This window comes from Neoarius graeffei, chromosome 19, assembly GCF_027579695.1.
Source record: "Neoarius graeffei isolate fNeoGra1 chromosome 19, fNeoGra1.pri, whole genome shotgun sequence".
NCBI lineage: Eukaryota > Metazoa > Chordata > Actinopteri > Siluriformes > Ariidae > Neoarius > Neoarius graeffei.
The window spans coordinates 2,130,816-2,144,234 of NC_083587.1; the positions used below are offsets into that span (position 1 = coordinate 2,130,816).

The 13,419-nt window shown below is 39.7% G+C and overlaps 1 protein-coding gene across 1 annotated transcript in view; it reads right to left on the minus strand.

Moving 5' to 3' along the window:
• Positions 1 to 3,438: 3,438 nt before the first annotated feature.
• Positions 3,439 to 13,419, minus strand: part of LOC132867688 (zinc finger protein 345-like) — a 125,663-nt gene continuing 115,682 nt past the window's right edge. Inside the window, exons 4-6 of the mRNA XM_060900698.1 lie at positions 12,560 to 12,627; positions 12,210 to 12,388; positions 3,439 to 7,150 (exon numbers count right to left, since the gene is read on the minus strand). Of these exons, the coding sequence (XP_060756681.1) occupies positions 5,379 to 7,150; positions 12,210 to 12,388; positions 12,560 to 12,627 (2,019 nt within the window). The 3' untranslated portion in view covers positions 3,439 to 5,378. The remainder of the gene's footprint in view (positions 7,151 to 12,209; positions 12,389 to 12,559; positions 12,628 to 13,419) is intronic.

Here is a 13,419-nt window from a genome sequence, read left to right on the forward strand (position 1 = left end):
CTAGCTACTATTGTAGGTTTATACCTAATTATTTGGATGTCACCAGCCCGCTGACTGATCTCACTAAAAAGGGGGCACCAGATCCGGTCCAGTGGACAGAGCAATGCCAGCGGGCTTTCTCTGAGGTAAAGGCTGCACTGTGTGGGGGGGCCACTGTTACACTCCCCTGACTTTTCTCTCCCCTTTGTTTTGCAGACCAATGCGTCAGACAGAGGGCTGGGGGCTGTTCTGTCCCAGGAGGTGGAGGATCGTCCAGTGCTGTACATCAGCCGGAAGCTGTCGGTGCATAAGGGCCGGTACAGCACCATAGAAAAGGAGTGCCTCACCAAGTGGGCGGTCCTCGCCCTCTGCTACTACCTACTGGGATTTCCTCTCACGTCAAAAAGGGGGGGGGGGTCAGCTGCAGGCCGGACGGCTCCCGGGCCTGAGTCGGGCGGTGGGGGTATGTGGCAGCGGGGGCGTGGTCAAGCGGTGGTCTGTGAATGGAGGGCGGAGTCAGGGAAGGTAAGTGGCAGAATCACTGCACCTGATGTGAGTTAACCTGTGTTTGTGTGTCTTCCCCAGTGACCACGCCCTATAAAAGGAGAGAGAGAGAGTAGAGAAAGCGTGCTCTCTCCCGACCCAAATGCATGTGTGTGCAAGAGTGAATGAGCTGAAAAGCCACCTATAAAACAGAAAATAAAAAGTTTCTGAGAATTCAGTTCTGGCCTGCCGTGCTTCTGTGCTCCACCCACTTGCTCTGGTTCTACATTGGAATATCCAGACAGTCAGGTATTACAATAATCCAACTTAGAGTTAACAAAAGCATGAACTAGTTTTTCTGCATCATGTAGTGACATTATATTTCTTAACTTAGCAATATTTAAGAAGAAGAAGCTATTATTTCTCACATGCACAATCAAGCACAGTGAAAATTCATCCTCTACATTTAACCCATCTGAAGCAATGAACACACACACAGAGCAGTGGGCAGCCATACTACAGCACCTGGGGAGCAGCTAGGGGTTCAGTACCTTGCTCAAGGGCACTTTAGCCCAAGGCCACCCCATGTGAACCTAACTGCATGTCTTTGAACTGTGGGGGAAACTGGAGCACCCAGAAGAAACCCACACAGACATGGGAAGAACATGCAAACTCCACATAGAACGCCCCCCCGTCAGCCACTGGGCTTGAACCCAAAACCTTCTTGCTGTGAGGTGAGAGTGCTAACCACTACGCCATTGTGCCACCCTATATTTCTGAGATGAGAGAAAGCTACCCGGGCTAATGTTATCAATATGAGTTTCAAACCAAAGACTGGAGTCAATGATCACCCCGAGGTCTTTTACTGCTCCTCATGAAGAAACTGAAAGGCCATCCACAGTTATGTAATCCTACTTCTAGCTGCATGTGGTCCTAATACAGGTACTTCTGTCTTGTCAGAGTTAAGTGAGATGCCCTGAGACCGAGATGCTGATCTCTTCTGCTGCTCAGACCTGCCTGATCCATCCTGATGCCCTATGTCTGGGTGGAGTCTCATCACATCGCTCCTGTGGAGGACAGCCCCATAAGGACAGTTGAAAGTCACACTTGGAAGATGTTCTGGACACTTACAGTAATGCTTTTATGGCTGAGGACTACAGTTGACTTGCTAACTTTAGGACTGCAGTTGCCACGAACAGTTTTGCAGTCAAGTTTTCATCAATGAAGAGTTTATAACATCAACGAAACTGACTTCATGTTAAAACTGTTAAAATGTTATAATCACATTGTTATTACCCAAATGAAGATGGGTTCCCTTTTGAGTCTGGTTCCTCTCAAGATTTCTTCATGTCACCTGAGGGAGTTTTTCCTTGCCACTGTCACCACAGGCATGCTCACTGGGGATAGTTTAGGGATACAATTAGCTCCTGTTTGAAGTCATTAAAATTCTGTAAAGCTGCTTTGCGACAATGTCTATTGTTAAAGGTGCTATAAAAATAAACTTGACACATTCCTGTTTTATTAAGCTGGTGTCTCTCATCTGTCTAGTCTGCACATTGTCTAGTCTATCCAGGAGAATGGAACGATCAATGGTGTCAAAGGCTGCACTAAGGTTAAGCAATACAAGCAGCGAGACACAGCCCTGATCAGATGCCAACAGTAGGCCGTTTACTACTTTAATCAGAGCTGTCTCTGTGCTATGATACTGTCTAAATCCTGACTGATACATTTCATGGATGTTATTCCTATGTATATATGAGCATAACTGCTGTGCCACAGCTTTTTCTAGGATCTCAGAGATAAAGCAGAGGTTTGGTATTGGCCTATAATTGGACAGCTGACAGGGGTCGAGGTCAGGTTTTTTTTTTTAATCAAGGGTTTGATAACTGCTAGTTTAAAGGATTTGGGTACATTGCCACTGCTAAAAGAATAATTATTTTTTTTAGAAGAGTTTTGATTGCTTCTAGTGTTCTGTTTGAAGAATCATGTAGGTAAGAGATCTAGTACACAAGTTGAAGATTTTGATGAGGAAATAAGTGAAATTATTTCAGACTCTCAAAGGGGAGTAAAAGATGAATCATTGCTCTGATGTGGTTATAGTGTTCTCTCCACGGATACTTATCAAATTGGCTGGCTTTAAATTGATATTTTCAATTTTGTTCTTGGGGGGGAATAATGATCATTGCTACTACATATTGAAGGTGTGCATGCGTCTGTGGTGGTCTTATTCCTAGTTCATATTGCCAAAGTATAAGGATCTAGGATTATTTTTGTTATATTCTATTAGAGTAGAGAGAAAAACATTGATCTACTGCATTAAGAGCTTGTCTATATAGTTCAAGAGGCTCTCCTTCCATGCTAATTGGAATACTATCAACTTTGTTTGACACCATTTTCTAACTTTGTTTTAAGCTGCATGTGTGATTATACCAGGGTGCGATTTTTTTTCTCTTGAATTATTTTCTTTTAAGCGGAGCTACATCATCTAAAGTATCGCAGAATATTGACTCAAAGCTGATAAAAGTTCTGTGGAGTTTGATGGTGATCCAAACAAGTTGATAACTAGGGGAAACTTCTGATAAATCTTCATGCAGTAGTTGGTGTAAATGTAATTTTGAAGTGATGGTGTGGCAAGCTGCATACAGACTATTATTGCTCAGACATATTTTGAATCAGATGAGAGTCTGACGCTACCTCAGATGATGTGGAAGTCAGACTATATTTTCTATATTTAATACAAGTATTAGATCAAGAGTGTGACCACCATTATGGGTCAGTCCTATGACGTTCTGATTAAACCCTAATGAATCTAAAATGGACACGAACACTGTTTTCAGAGGGTCTTCAGGGTTATTGAAGTGTTAGGGTTCTCCCAGTCAGAACGGTCAACTTACTTCTCGAGACCCAATGCCTTCGTGCCACCTACAGATCCGGGACGGAGACAGCGCGAAAGAAACAGGCCAGGAAAACCAGAGATAGGTTTCATAGCCAGTTTATTCACAGTTCCTTCGTCGAAATGAAAGCATTTTTGAAAACATTTTATAGCATCCATTTATCTCTGCTTATGTTTTGTCTACATGTACGTAAATATGTGTATGTTGTGTGTGTGTATGTATGTGTAATGTATATGTGTGTGTGTGTGTGTGTGTTAGTTACGTGTAGGAATGTGGCGTAGAAATGTCTGTGTGTAGGATGTCAGACTATGAAATCAGCTATGTTTGTCTCCTCAATTGCGTGCAATTGAGGGGACCTTGATCTGGGGCAGGTTACATCAGTGTGTGGATAAATCTTGAATCAAGCATAACATAATGACATATTTCTGATGATATGACATGATAGCAAGGTACAAACAGATTTTAAAGGTCATTGCGTACATACACCCCTTCAGGTCAGATATAACATAGGGCAATATGTACTTAAGATGGTGATGGAATTTTTAAACACAGATAATATATCTAGTCTACGAAGTCTAGTCAAAGAAGGTCAAATACATCAGAAATTAATACCAAGTTAAACAGAAATAGTTTAAAGGATCTAAAAGCTAAAGGATGAAAAGCTAAAATATTAAAATCATAAATTCTTAACACATGAATGTGTCTTGTGCTAAGTCAGCAAATTACATCTTGATTTCATCAATATGTAGTAAGACAATCATAAGCAAAATAAATAAGAATATGTCTAACAATTTTAAACAAAGATATGTTAGAAGAAAATAAACAAAAATAAGAATAAACTTAAACAAAGAAAGTCATACGAAACATAAGAAAAAATAAGAATATGTCTGGCAAAAACAAAGAAATGCTACTTCACCGGAGGAAGGTCAAACAGGATTCAGGATTAAACTCAAAGTTAACATTCGAATCAAAGTCTTAACAATCCTAAATTATATTCTGTAATTATAAAACTAACTTAAAACTATAAAACTAACATGAATCACTTAATGCAGCTTTAAAACTAACATTAAATCCAACATTCAATCATTTCAACTTCAGATTCAACATTAAAGAAACTGGTTAACTCTACCAATCTTAAAATCACAATCCTAGCTATAAAACTAACTTATATCATGGCTTTAAATTTAACTTTTAATCCCAAATACACGTTGGCTATGCAGCTGCGAGTGTGTGTGAGTGGGTCTGACATCATTGCAGACCTTGGCGCTATCCAGACACATCTCTGATCAACAATACACATCCCACATCAAAACAAGCAAAATGTTCTTAAACAATGTCTAGCTGAGACAGAAGGCCATTTCAACCGAACAGAATCTATCCTACAAAGGAATAAAACCTAACATGAAGTGAATATTAAAGTCGACAATAATTAATTTTTTGTCCAAAGAAACAACCAGTTTGAGATGAAATCCGCAAATTCAGAAAGAAATTCAGAACACAGACCACAGATCTGTAAATAATTAGCTGAACTGACTGGGTAGACTTATTTTTTTGCTATGTATGTTAATATAAAGAACTTCAATCATATTGAAATTTTGTTCAGGTTTTTGTATGATGTCTACGTTATCATAACAAATAACTATGACGCCTTGTCCACTTCCAGTTAGACGAAGCTGATACATATAGCTGAGAATGAAGCATATAGCTTCATTTAAATGCGACATACTCATTTGGTTTGATCCACATTTCCGTTAAACATAGGACATTAAACTCCTGCTCCGTAATAATTCTATGAAGAATTAGTCTCATGCTACAGTACTACACTGATAATAGTGTTACAGTTGAATCATTATTTATATGGTGGTAATTAATGACTACTTAATAACTACATAAGATCAAAAGAAAACATTAACAGTCTTGTTTAAAAATCACTAAGATTGTTTTAAAATATGTAGTCCTTTAATATGAACAATTAGGATCAAAGTACAGGACATTTTCAGCAAAAGCATGAATAAAAACCATTTAATTTGACAACTTTAAAGCATGCAATGTCTCGGAGTTATTGCACTTGTGGGTTTTAAATGTACCTGAATAAGTAAAACTCTTCCCACACTGTGAGCAGTGATATGGCTTCTCTCCTGTGTGAATGCGCTGGTGTAGTTGGAGATTACTCTGCTGAGTAAAACTCTTCCCACACTGGGAGCAGTGATACGGCTTCACTCCTGTGTGAATGCGCTGGTGTGTTTGGAGAGCACTCTGATGAGTAAAACTCTTCTCACACTGTGAGCAGTGATATGGCTTCACTCCTGTGTGAATGCGCTGGTGTTTTTGGAGATCACTCTGACAAGTAAAACTCTTTCCACACTGTGAGCAGTGATACGGCTTCTCTCCTGTGTGAATGCGCTGGTGTTTTTGGAGATCACTCTGATGAGTAAAACTCTTCCCACACTGTGAGCAGTGATACGGCTTCTCTCCTGTGTGAATGCGCTGGTGTCGTTGGAGATCACTCTGATGAGTAAAACTCTTCCCACACTGTGAGCAGTGATACGGCTTCTCTCCTGTGTGAATGCGTTGGTGTCGTTGGAGATGACTCTGACGAGTAAAACTCTTCCCACACTGTGAGCAGTGATACGGCCTCTCTCCTGTATGAATGCGTTGGTGTCGTTGGAGATCTCTCTGATGAGTAAAACTCTTTCCACACTGTGAGCAGTGATACGGCTTCTCTCCTGTGTGAATGCGCTGGTGTTGTTGGAGAGTACTCTGCTGAGTAAAACTCTTCCCACACTGTGAGCAGTGATACGGTTTCTCTCCTGTGTGAATGCGCTGGTGTATTTGGAGAGCACTTTGATGAGTAAAACTCTTCCCACACTGTGAGCAGTGATACGGCTTCTCTCCTGTGTGAATGCTCTGGTGTTTTTGGAGAGCACTCTGATGAGTAAAACTCTTCCCACACTGTGAGCAGCGATACGGCTTCTCTCCTGTGTGAATGCGCTGGTGTATTTGGAGAGCACTCTGCTGAGTAAAACTCTTCCCACACTGTGAGCAGTGATACGGCTTCTCTCCTGTGTGAATGCGCTGGTGTATTTGGAGATGACTCTGATGAGTAAAACTCTTTCCACACTGTGAGCAGTGATACGGCTTCTCTCCTGTGTGAATGCGCTGGTGTATTTGGAGAGTACTCTGCTGAGTAAAACTCTTCCCACACTGTGAGCAGTGATACGGCTTCTCTCCTGTGTGAATGCTCTGGTGTGTTTGGAGAGCAGTCTGATTAGTAAAACTCTTCCCACACTGTGAGCAGTGATACGGCTTCTCTCCTGTGTGAATGCGCTGGTGTTGTTGGAGATGACTCTTACGAGTAAAACTCTTCCCACACTGTGAGCAGTGATACGGCTTCTCTCCTGTGTTAACGTGCTGGTGTCGTTGGAGAGCACTCTGTTCAGTAAAACTCTTCCCACACTGTGAGCAGTCATGTGGCTTTACTCCTTTGTGACTGCACTGGTTCCATCTGAGTGCATTCTGATGACCAAAACTTTTTCCACAGTCTGAGCTGTGGTGAATTTCCTTCTCTACATCATTATGAGAAGTGTCAGAACTGAAAGCATCAGTTGATGTTGGCTGACTACTGGAGCATTTGGAGGGGATTTGAAGTTCATATTTAATCTCTCTTGATTCCTGAAGTCTCACAGACTCTTCATCGTGGTATCTCTGGATGCGCTGGTCAAGGTAAATTTGAGATGCACAGGAACGAGGACATGTGGAGCAGGAAAAGACTTGCAGCAAAGTGTTCTTTACTTCTGGCGAAGTGAAAGGACAAAAGTATCAGAAATTTTTACATTAAATGCAACAAGATTATAAAATCTAACCACAGTAACCTAATGTAAGGGAGCATTTTTACTGAACCTCAAACTTTCAAGATTCTACATGAAGACTGAGGAGAAAAAAAAAAGTATCTTTGAGGACAAAGATACAGCAGCCACGAGCTAGGAATACTTGTAGATTCAATAAGGTGCTGGTACAACAGCTAGGCACAGCACTGGTCATAGCCCCATGGGTCAGACTGACTAAGGGGGAGTAGTTGGTTTCTGTTTGATATAATGTTAAGTCTAGGTAATGGCAAGCCTAGCCTTATTTACATCTCATCCAGGATTAATAAGGAGACTCAGCCCGAGCATTCAAGGATCTGAAACATACAACAATGGGCCTTATTTATCAATCTGGTTATGAATAGATTTATCTAGAAGCATTTACACAAGAAGGTCTTTATTTTTACATATGGATTGTCATATTTAAAATGCTTATTAATTTCAATGAAACACAGTTAATGAAATTAAATTTTGTGGGATTTTGTGAAACCCACTTGATTCATATTAATGTAAATGGTGAAAGAAAGAAAGCCAGCATCCATAAATTAAGACATAAGAAAGGCCATACAGAATTGCAGGCATATAAAAAAAGGGACACACTGCAACAGTTCAAATGGCATTCAATTCAGTCTGCAGCAGTACAGAGGTTTTGCTCCATCACATGACCCCCATAGCAATGGTAACTACACCGCCATGACAGTAAGCATGCTTGTAGTGCTTCATTCAGATGAGTTAGTTATTATTGATCAGTATGGGAAGGTTTTGCTGTGTTTTTGTATGTGCAAATTGTTCTGAATGAAAGAGACATCAAATGTTTTAATTTACCAAAAGAAATTTTTCATCGGGGGAAACAAAATAGAGAGATTTCTACGTAGAGATGAAAGTGGAGCAAAGGAAAAAACCCTGAGATTTGGGGGGGGGGGGCAATGTCCCCCGAAAATATTTTAATAACATAACATGCAAAACCCTGCATTCTAGTGCATTTTAGTACTTATTTTCACTAAAACAAGTTATAACTTTTAAGCCTTTTTCTTTCACGTACATTAATGATTAACATGTCAAAAATATCAAATTTAATTCCCTTAGTTATTGAGTAATTTTCAGGAGCGCATTTAGAAAACGCGGTGGTTTTCCTGGCTACACAGTTAATTACTTTGAAAAAAAAAATCAGACAGTTGAAGGTAAACTCAGCAAAATCCCAAAACGCTACTGTTAAAAAGTAAAGGTCTGTTAGAGTTTCTAAAGCTTTCAGGTTTCAATGTTGGGGACATTGAGCCTCGTTTATCAATCTTTTAGTAGAGTTGTGCGTTTGCATAAGCTAAAGTGAACTAAAAATTTCCAATTCATATTTATGTGAGTTGAAGCCAATTGTTTACATTAGTTCGTATTGTCTGTAAATTTAAACACACCAATGAATACCAAATTTCTCATATCAATCAGGGGCGTAGGGTGTATGTGTGTCACACATTGACTGGCAGCCTGAGTACATTATGTAACAAAACATAATTACCATTGCTAGTTTTAGGCAGCTTAGAAACAGGCTCTTCCATTATTGCTGTTTCTTCCACGTTTTCTTGATGTTGTGTTCTAGAAACGGCACTAAAACTTAGCTTCCAAGCCACAAAATGCAACTTTGATGGGGGGAAAAATATATATATACACACACACACAATAAATTGCTTACCTCTCTTCACGTCGAAAGGAGGAGGAAAGTTTTGCTTGTTTTGACACGGCGAATTATTAACAAGAGAAAATACTCGTGATTCACAACTAAAAAGACTGCAGCTACACTGACAGCTTGAACATGCTTTCTAGTGCGATTGTGTTGCGCTTGCGCAGAACGGTGTCAGTCCTGAAGGCGCGCGCGCCTAATGAGCTCCAGCATGTGCGCTGTTAACAAAGAACACCTGTCTTTAATCAATGAACTATGTTTGGGCTATTTAAGGACTGCGCCCATGCAAGGACGATGCGAAGTATTACGCTGCATCTAGGAACGTGAAAAATACGAAAAATAAATTTCTCCATTCGGAAAACCGGAGATTTAAGAGTTTTGTCAAATATCCGGATTTCCGGGTCATTCGCAGAAAAAATCCGGCGGAAAATCTAAAAACCCGGAATTCCGGGAAATTCCGTAACACTTTCATGACCAGGGTTGTAAATGTAAAAGGGAAAAATGGTGCACAAACATTGGGCGGAACTCTGTTGAACGGAGAGGTCAAAAATACGATCATATGCTCACTTCATTTCCACAAAGGTAAGAATTCCAAAAATAAAAAAAATTAATTTCAAAACTGCAGCAAGGTGCTCATTCTTATACAGTGAAGTGAACATGAGCGTCAACACAGCAGCTTGTCATTGCCTAACCTTCACTGAGACTTTAAAAGTGCATTTACATTCAGGGGTCCTTCGGAGCACATTGTGCGCGCACTTGGGACCTTGTCATTATGGGAAATGCCCGATGCTGATTTGACTGCAATCAGCATGCGCATATAAGGATGCTGTTTTCACAGAGACTTTGCAAGTATGCGGTGGTAGACAGATCTAAGTGCAGGAATAGTGTTTATTAGCAAGCGTGATATTTGCAAAAATATAACACAAGCAAAACCAAAAGCTGAGTCATAAACATGGCTCAAATCATGACAGTGATTTAAAAAAAAAAAAATTCAAAAAGACTGTGTTCTTATATGGGTGTACCGATTGTTCTCAAATCAGCATCAGGTGTTTCTCATAACGACTGGGGCCTGTGAGCGAGCGCAGCTGCTTGAGCGTGTGTAGGCGTGACAGTCAAGAGTTCGCCTGCTGTGTGACCACAACTTTTAGTTTGCCTGTATATCGCCAAGCATCATCACCAAAACACCTATTTTTCATTGATAACCCATCGCAAAGCATTGCAAGTTGTAGTGTGACTGTAGCTTTACACCCATGTTCACTTCACTGTACAAGAATAAGCACCTTGCTAGACTTTGTCTCTTATGCTCAACTCTCTGTATAAGATTGAGCGCCTCACTGCACTTCATATGTTTACGAGCCATTTTCCCTTCTACGTTTTCAAATCTTTCTCGTTTTTTCCCCCCCGATAATGAATTACTTTTGGTAAATTTAAAAATCTGATGTCTTTTGTTTCATTCAGAATGATTTACACATCCAAAAACACAGCAAAATCTTCCCATACTGATCAATAACAACTAACTCGTCTGAATGAAGCACTACAAGCATGCCTCCTGTCATGGTGGTGTAGTTACCATTGCTATGGGGGTCATGTGATGGTGCAAAGCCTCTACAGGAATTTCCTTACTGTATTATGCAAAGAATGCCACGGTGTGGTTTGTAGTAATAAAGCAACCACTTACTTGTCCCTGAATATGTTGAAATTTTCGAGCTGAAAGAGTTTAAGGAGTTAAAAATAAACATAATTAAAGATTCTTTCTGTATGGCATGACTCGTGGAATTATTGAATTTAATACTAAAAATAATGTTATTGCTTATTAAATTGGTTGATAATATAAATACTGTATCATGTGCTCCTGAAATAAAGTAAATGTGTTCTAATTGAATTGTATAATGCTTGATGGGTTTGATGGACAACTGTATTAGCCAATTAACAACTTTGCTTGGTTCAGGCATGCTGCATGTGTGTGTTCAACTAACTTCTATCCAGCCAGCTGGTTATATTGCACTGAAGATATTATAAAATGTTTTTTTTTTTTGTCCCTCCCTCCTGTGTGTTTTTGTAATATGGGGAGGTCTGAAAGCATTGTCCTAAATTGTGTGTTTGTTGTGATAGGCCATGTGTTTATTTACCCTGAATTTCTCCCTAATTTAGCCATGGCCAATTCCCACCCATCAGGCTACTCTTCCGTATCACGCAACAACCCCCAACCAGGGAGGGCTAAGGCTATCATGTGCTTCCTCCAAGGCAAGTAACACCAGTTGACCGCATCTTTTACTCATACAATGTCAGTGGGTGGCGTAACACACTCAGAGGAAAGCCCAATCCACTCACTTCCATATGAATGTGCATGAGCTCACAGACACCCGTGACTCACTGGTGTAATTGACAGAGGAGAGAGAGAGCGCATGTCACCCCTCCCTCCCAGAGAGCCTAGCCAATTTTTCTCTCTTGAGCTCCCGACCACAGATGACTGTGGCATTATCAGGATTAGAATGTGGCAATCTCCCGAAAATAGGGAAGATGATGGGGAGGATATTTTTCTGCTGCGCCACTCAGAATCCACAGGGCATGCATTTTACGCTACTTCTGGTTAAATTGTGCATGATGAATAAAAATACAGCAGTATTTTGTGGTTTACTATATATTCAGTTTCAAACAAGTAACCCTAGAAATGGGTTATGATTTTCAAATAGTCATTAAAACATTTAAAAAAAAAATCAATTAGTTTATGCAACAATCGTTTTTTTTCTTGCTTTGAAAAAAAGAAGTTTCCCCTGTGTTCACTTGGTGCCCACTATCATCATGACCTTTTTGTTCCATTTGAGTTTTGCGAATTTTGGTTAAAGGCAGAACATGATCCTCATCAGGAAATGGCTCGAAACACAAATACAATCAACGGTATTTCAGAATAACCAGCACTGAGTTTATTCAGTATGTTGAATGGAAGATGTTTGGTTATTTTTCTTCTGTCATCAGTATTAAGTTGTACTCATGAGAAATGTCGATTAATTAGCACTCTTATGGAGAAAAGCCAGACGTTACAAAGGATTCGCAATAGCAAGAGATGTAGTGGGCTGACTTCACGTGTCTCAGAGGAAGCCGACAGACTTCACCCTCTCTGGTTGGTCATTGTCATATGATAGAGAAGTCCTACCTGGTTGGTGGAACTGGCCAAAATGAGTTCTCTGGGGGAGTGCTCTGGTTATTGTAGACTCCATTGTACAACAGTATTCATCCCAGAAACAATATTAGACTAAGAAATAGGTCACTAGATGATGCAGAAAATAACCTCTATAATCTCTTAGACTATAGTAACACCTTTCTGTCTGGTTGTTCCTGTAGGTGCAGGACTGAGTTCTTTGGTGCCCTCCTCTTCATACCACACCAAGAGCTCCTGTCCTGGGTTAATGGGTCGACAGCAACGATACAGAATTCCCCCTTGATACTGAAATGCCACAATATTCTGTTCTTTATTATTATGGGCACAATTCACATACCTAAAAGAATGAGGCAAGATTCCAGAAAAGGTAAAAATCAGATCAGCGTTACAAACTTAAAGAAAGCATGGCAGAGATACCAGTGACAGCAAGAAGATAAAGTTCTTCCAACAAATTATGAGCTGTAAAATCAAATCACTAAAAAGATCCAACAACTGGTGTATTTCTCACCTCATCCAATTCACATGCATCTCTCTTTTGGTGTCGATGTATTTTTCACACTGCATGCTCCTGTATATCTGTAGAAAAATACCACATTTACATTTTCTTCACTAAATCAATCAATCAATCAATCAATCAATCAATCAATATCTTTAAATGAGGGATACAGAAATGAGAAAGATGGCTCATGCCAATATTACATTAAGGCTTATGAAGGTTGAATTAAAGGTTCTTGACTGTATCTTTAGATTCACAAAACAGCTGACAAGCTTGGAGATGAATTTAGTAACTACAGGAAAATGCAGGCAAGGCTTTATCAGAATTTAGGCAAAGGAAAGGTTTCTCATAAAAGGCTTTACATCTGACATGGCAAAGCTGCGCTGTGAATCAGACCTCTCTGATAAATATCTGCCCATTGTGTTTTGGTCTCTAAACAGACAGCTTAAAAAAACAAACAAACCAAAAAACCAAACAAAAAAAACCCCACACAACTATAAAGTCAGTACTGCCACCAAATTGGTTTTATAGAAAATATTTTGGATTTGTACAAGTAATTGTTATTTGCCATAAATGTTCAGTAGATAATGTTGGTTTAGTTCAGTATTGCAGTGTTAATTTTGAATTTAAAGAATTTAAAATGAGACTTCGTCTTGTACTGAAAATTGTAGTTTCATTTTAGTCTTTTTATTTTATTTATTAATTTTTTTTGTTTCGTTTTCATCAAGATTTAAGAAGTGGAACTCAATTTTCATTTTAGTCTAATTCTAGTCAAAGTTTTAGTCATAATTTTCTCACACAGTTGCATGGTACTTGTAAAATGTTTTAAGAGGGGCTGTTGCAGGAGGGGTATTGTGGGATGACCCCCCAGT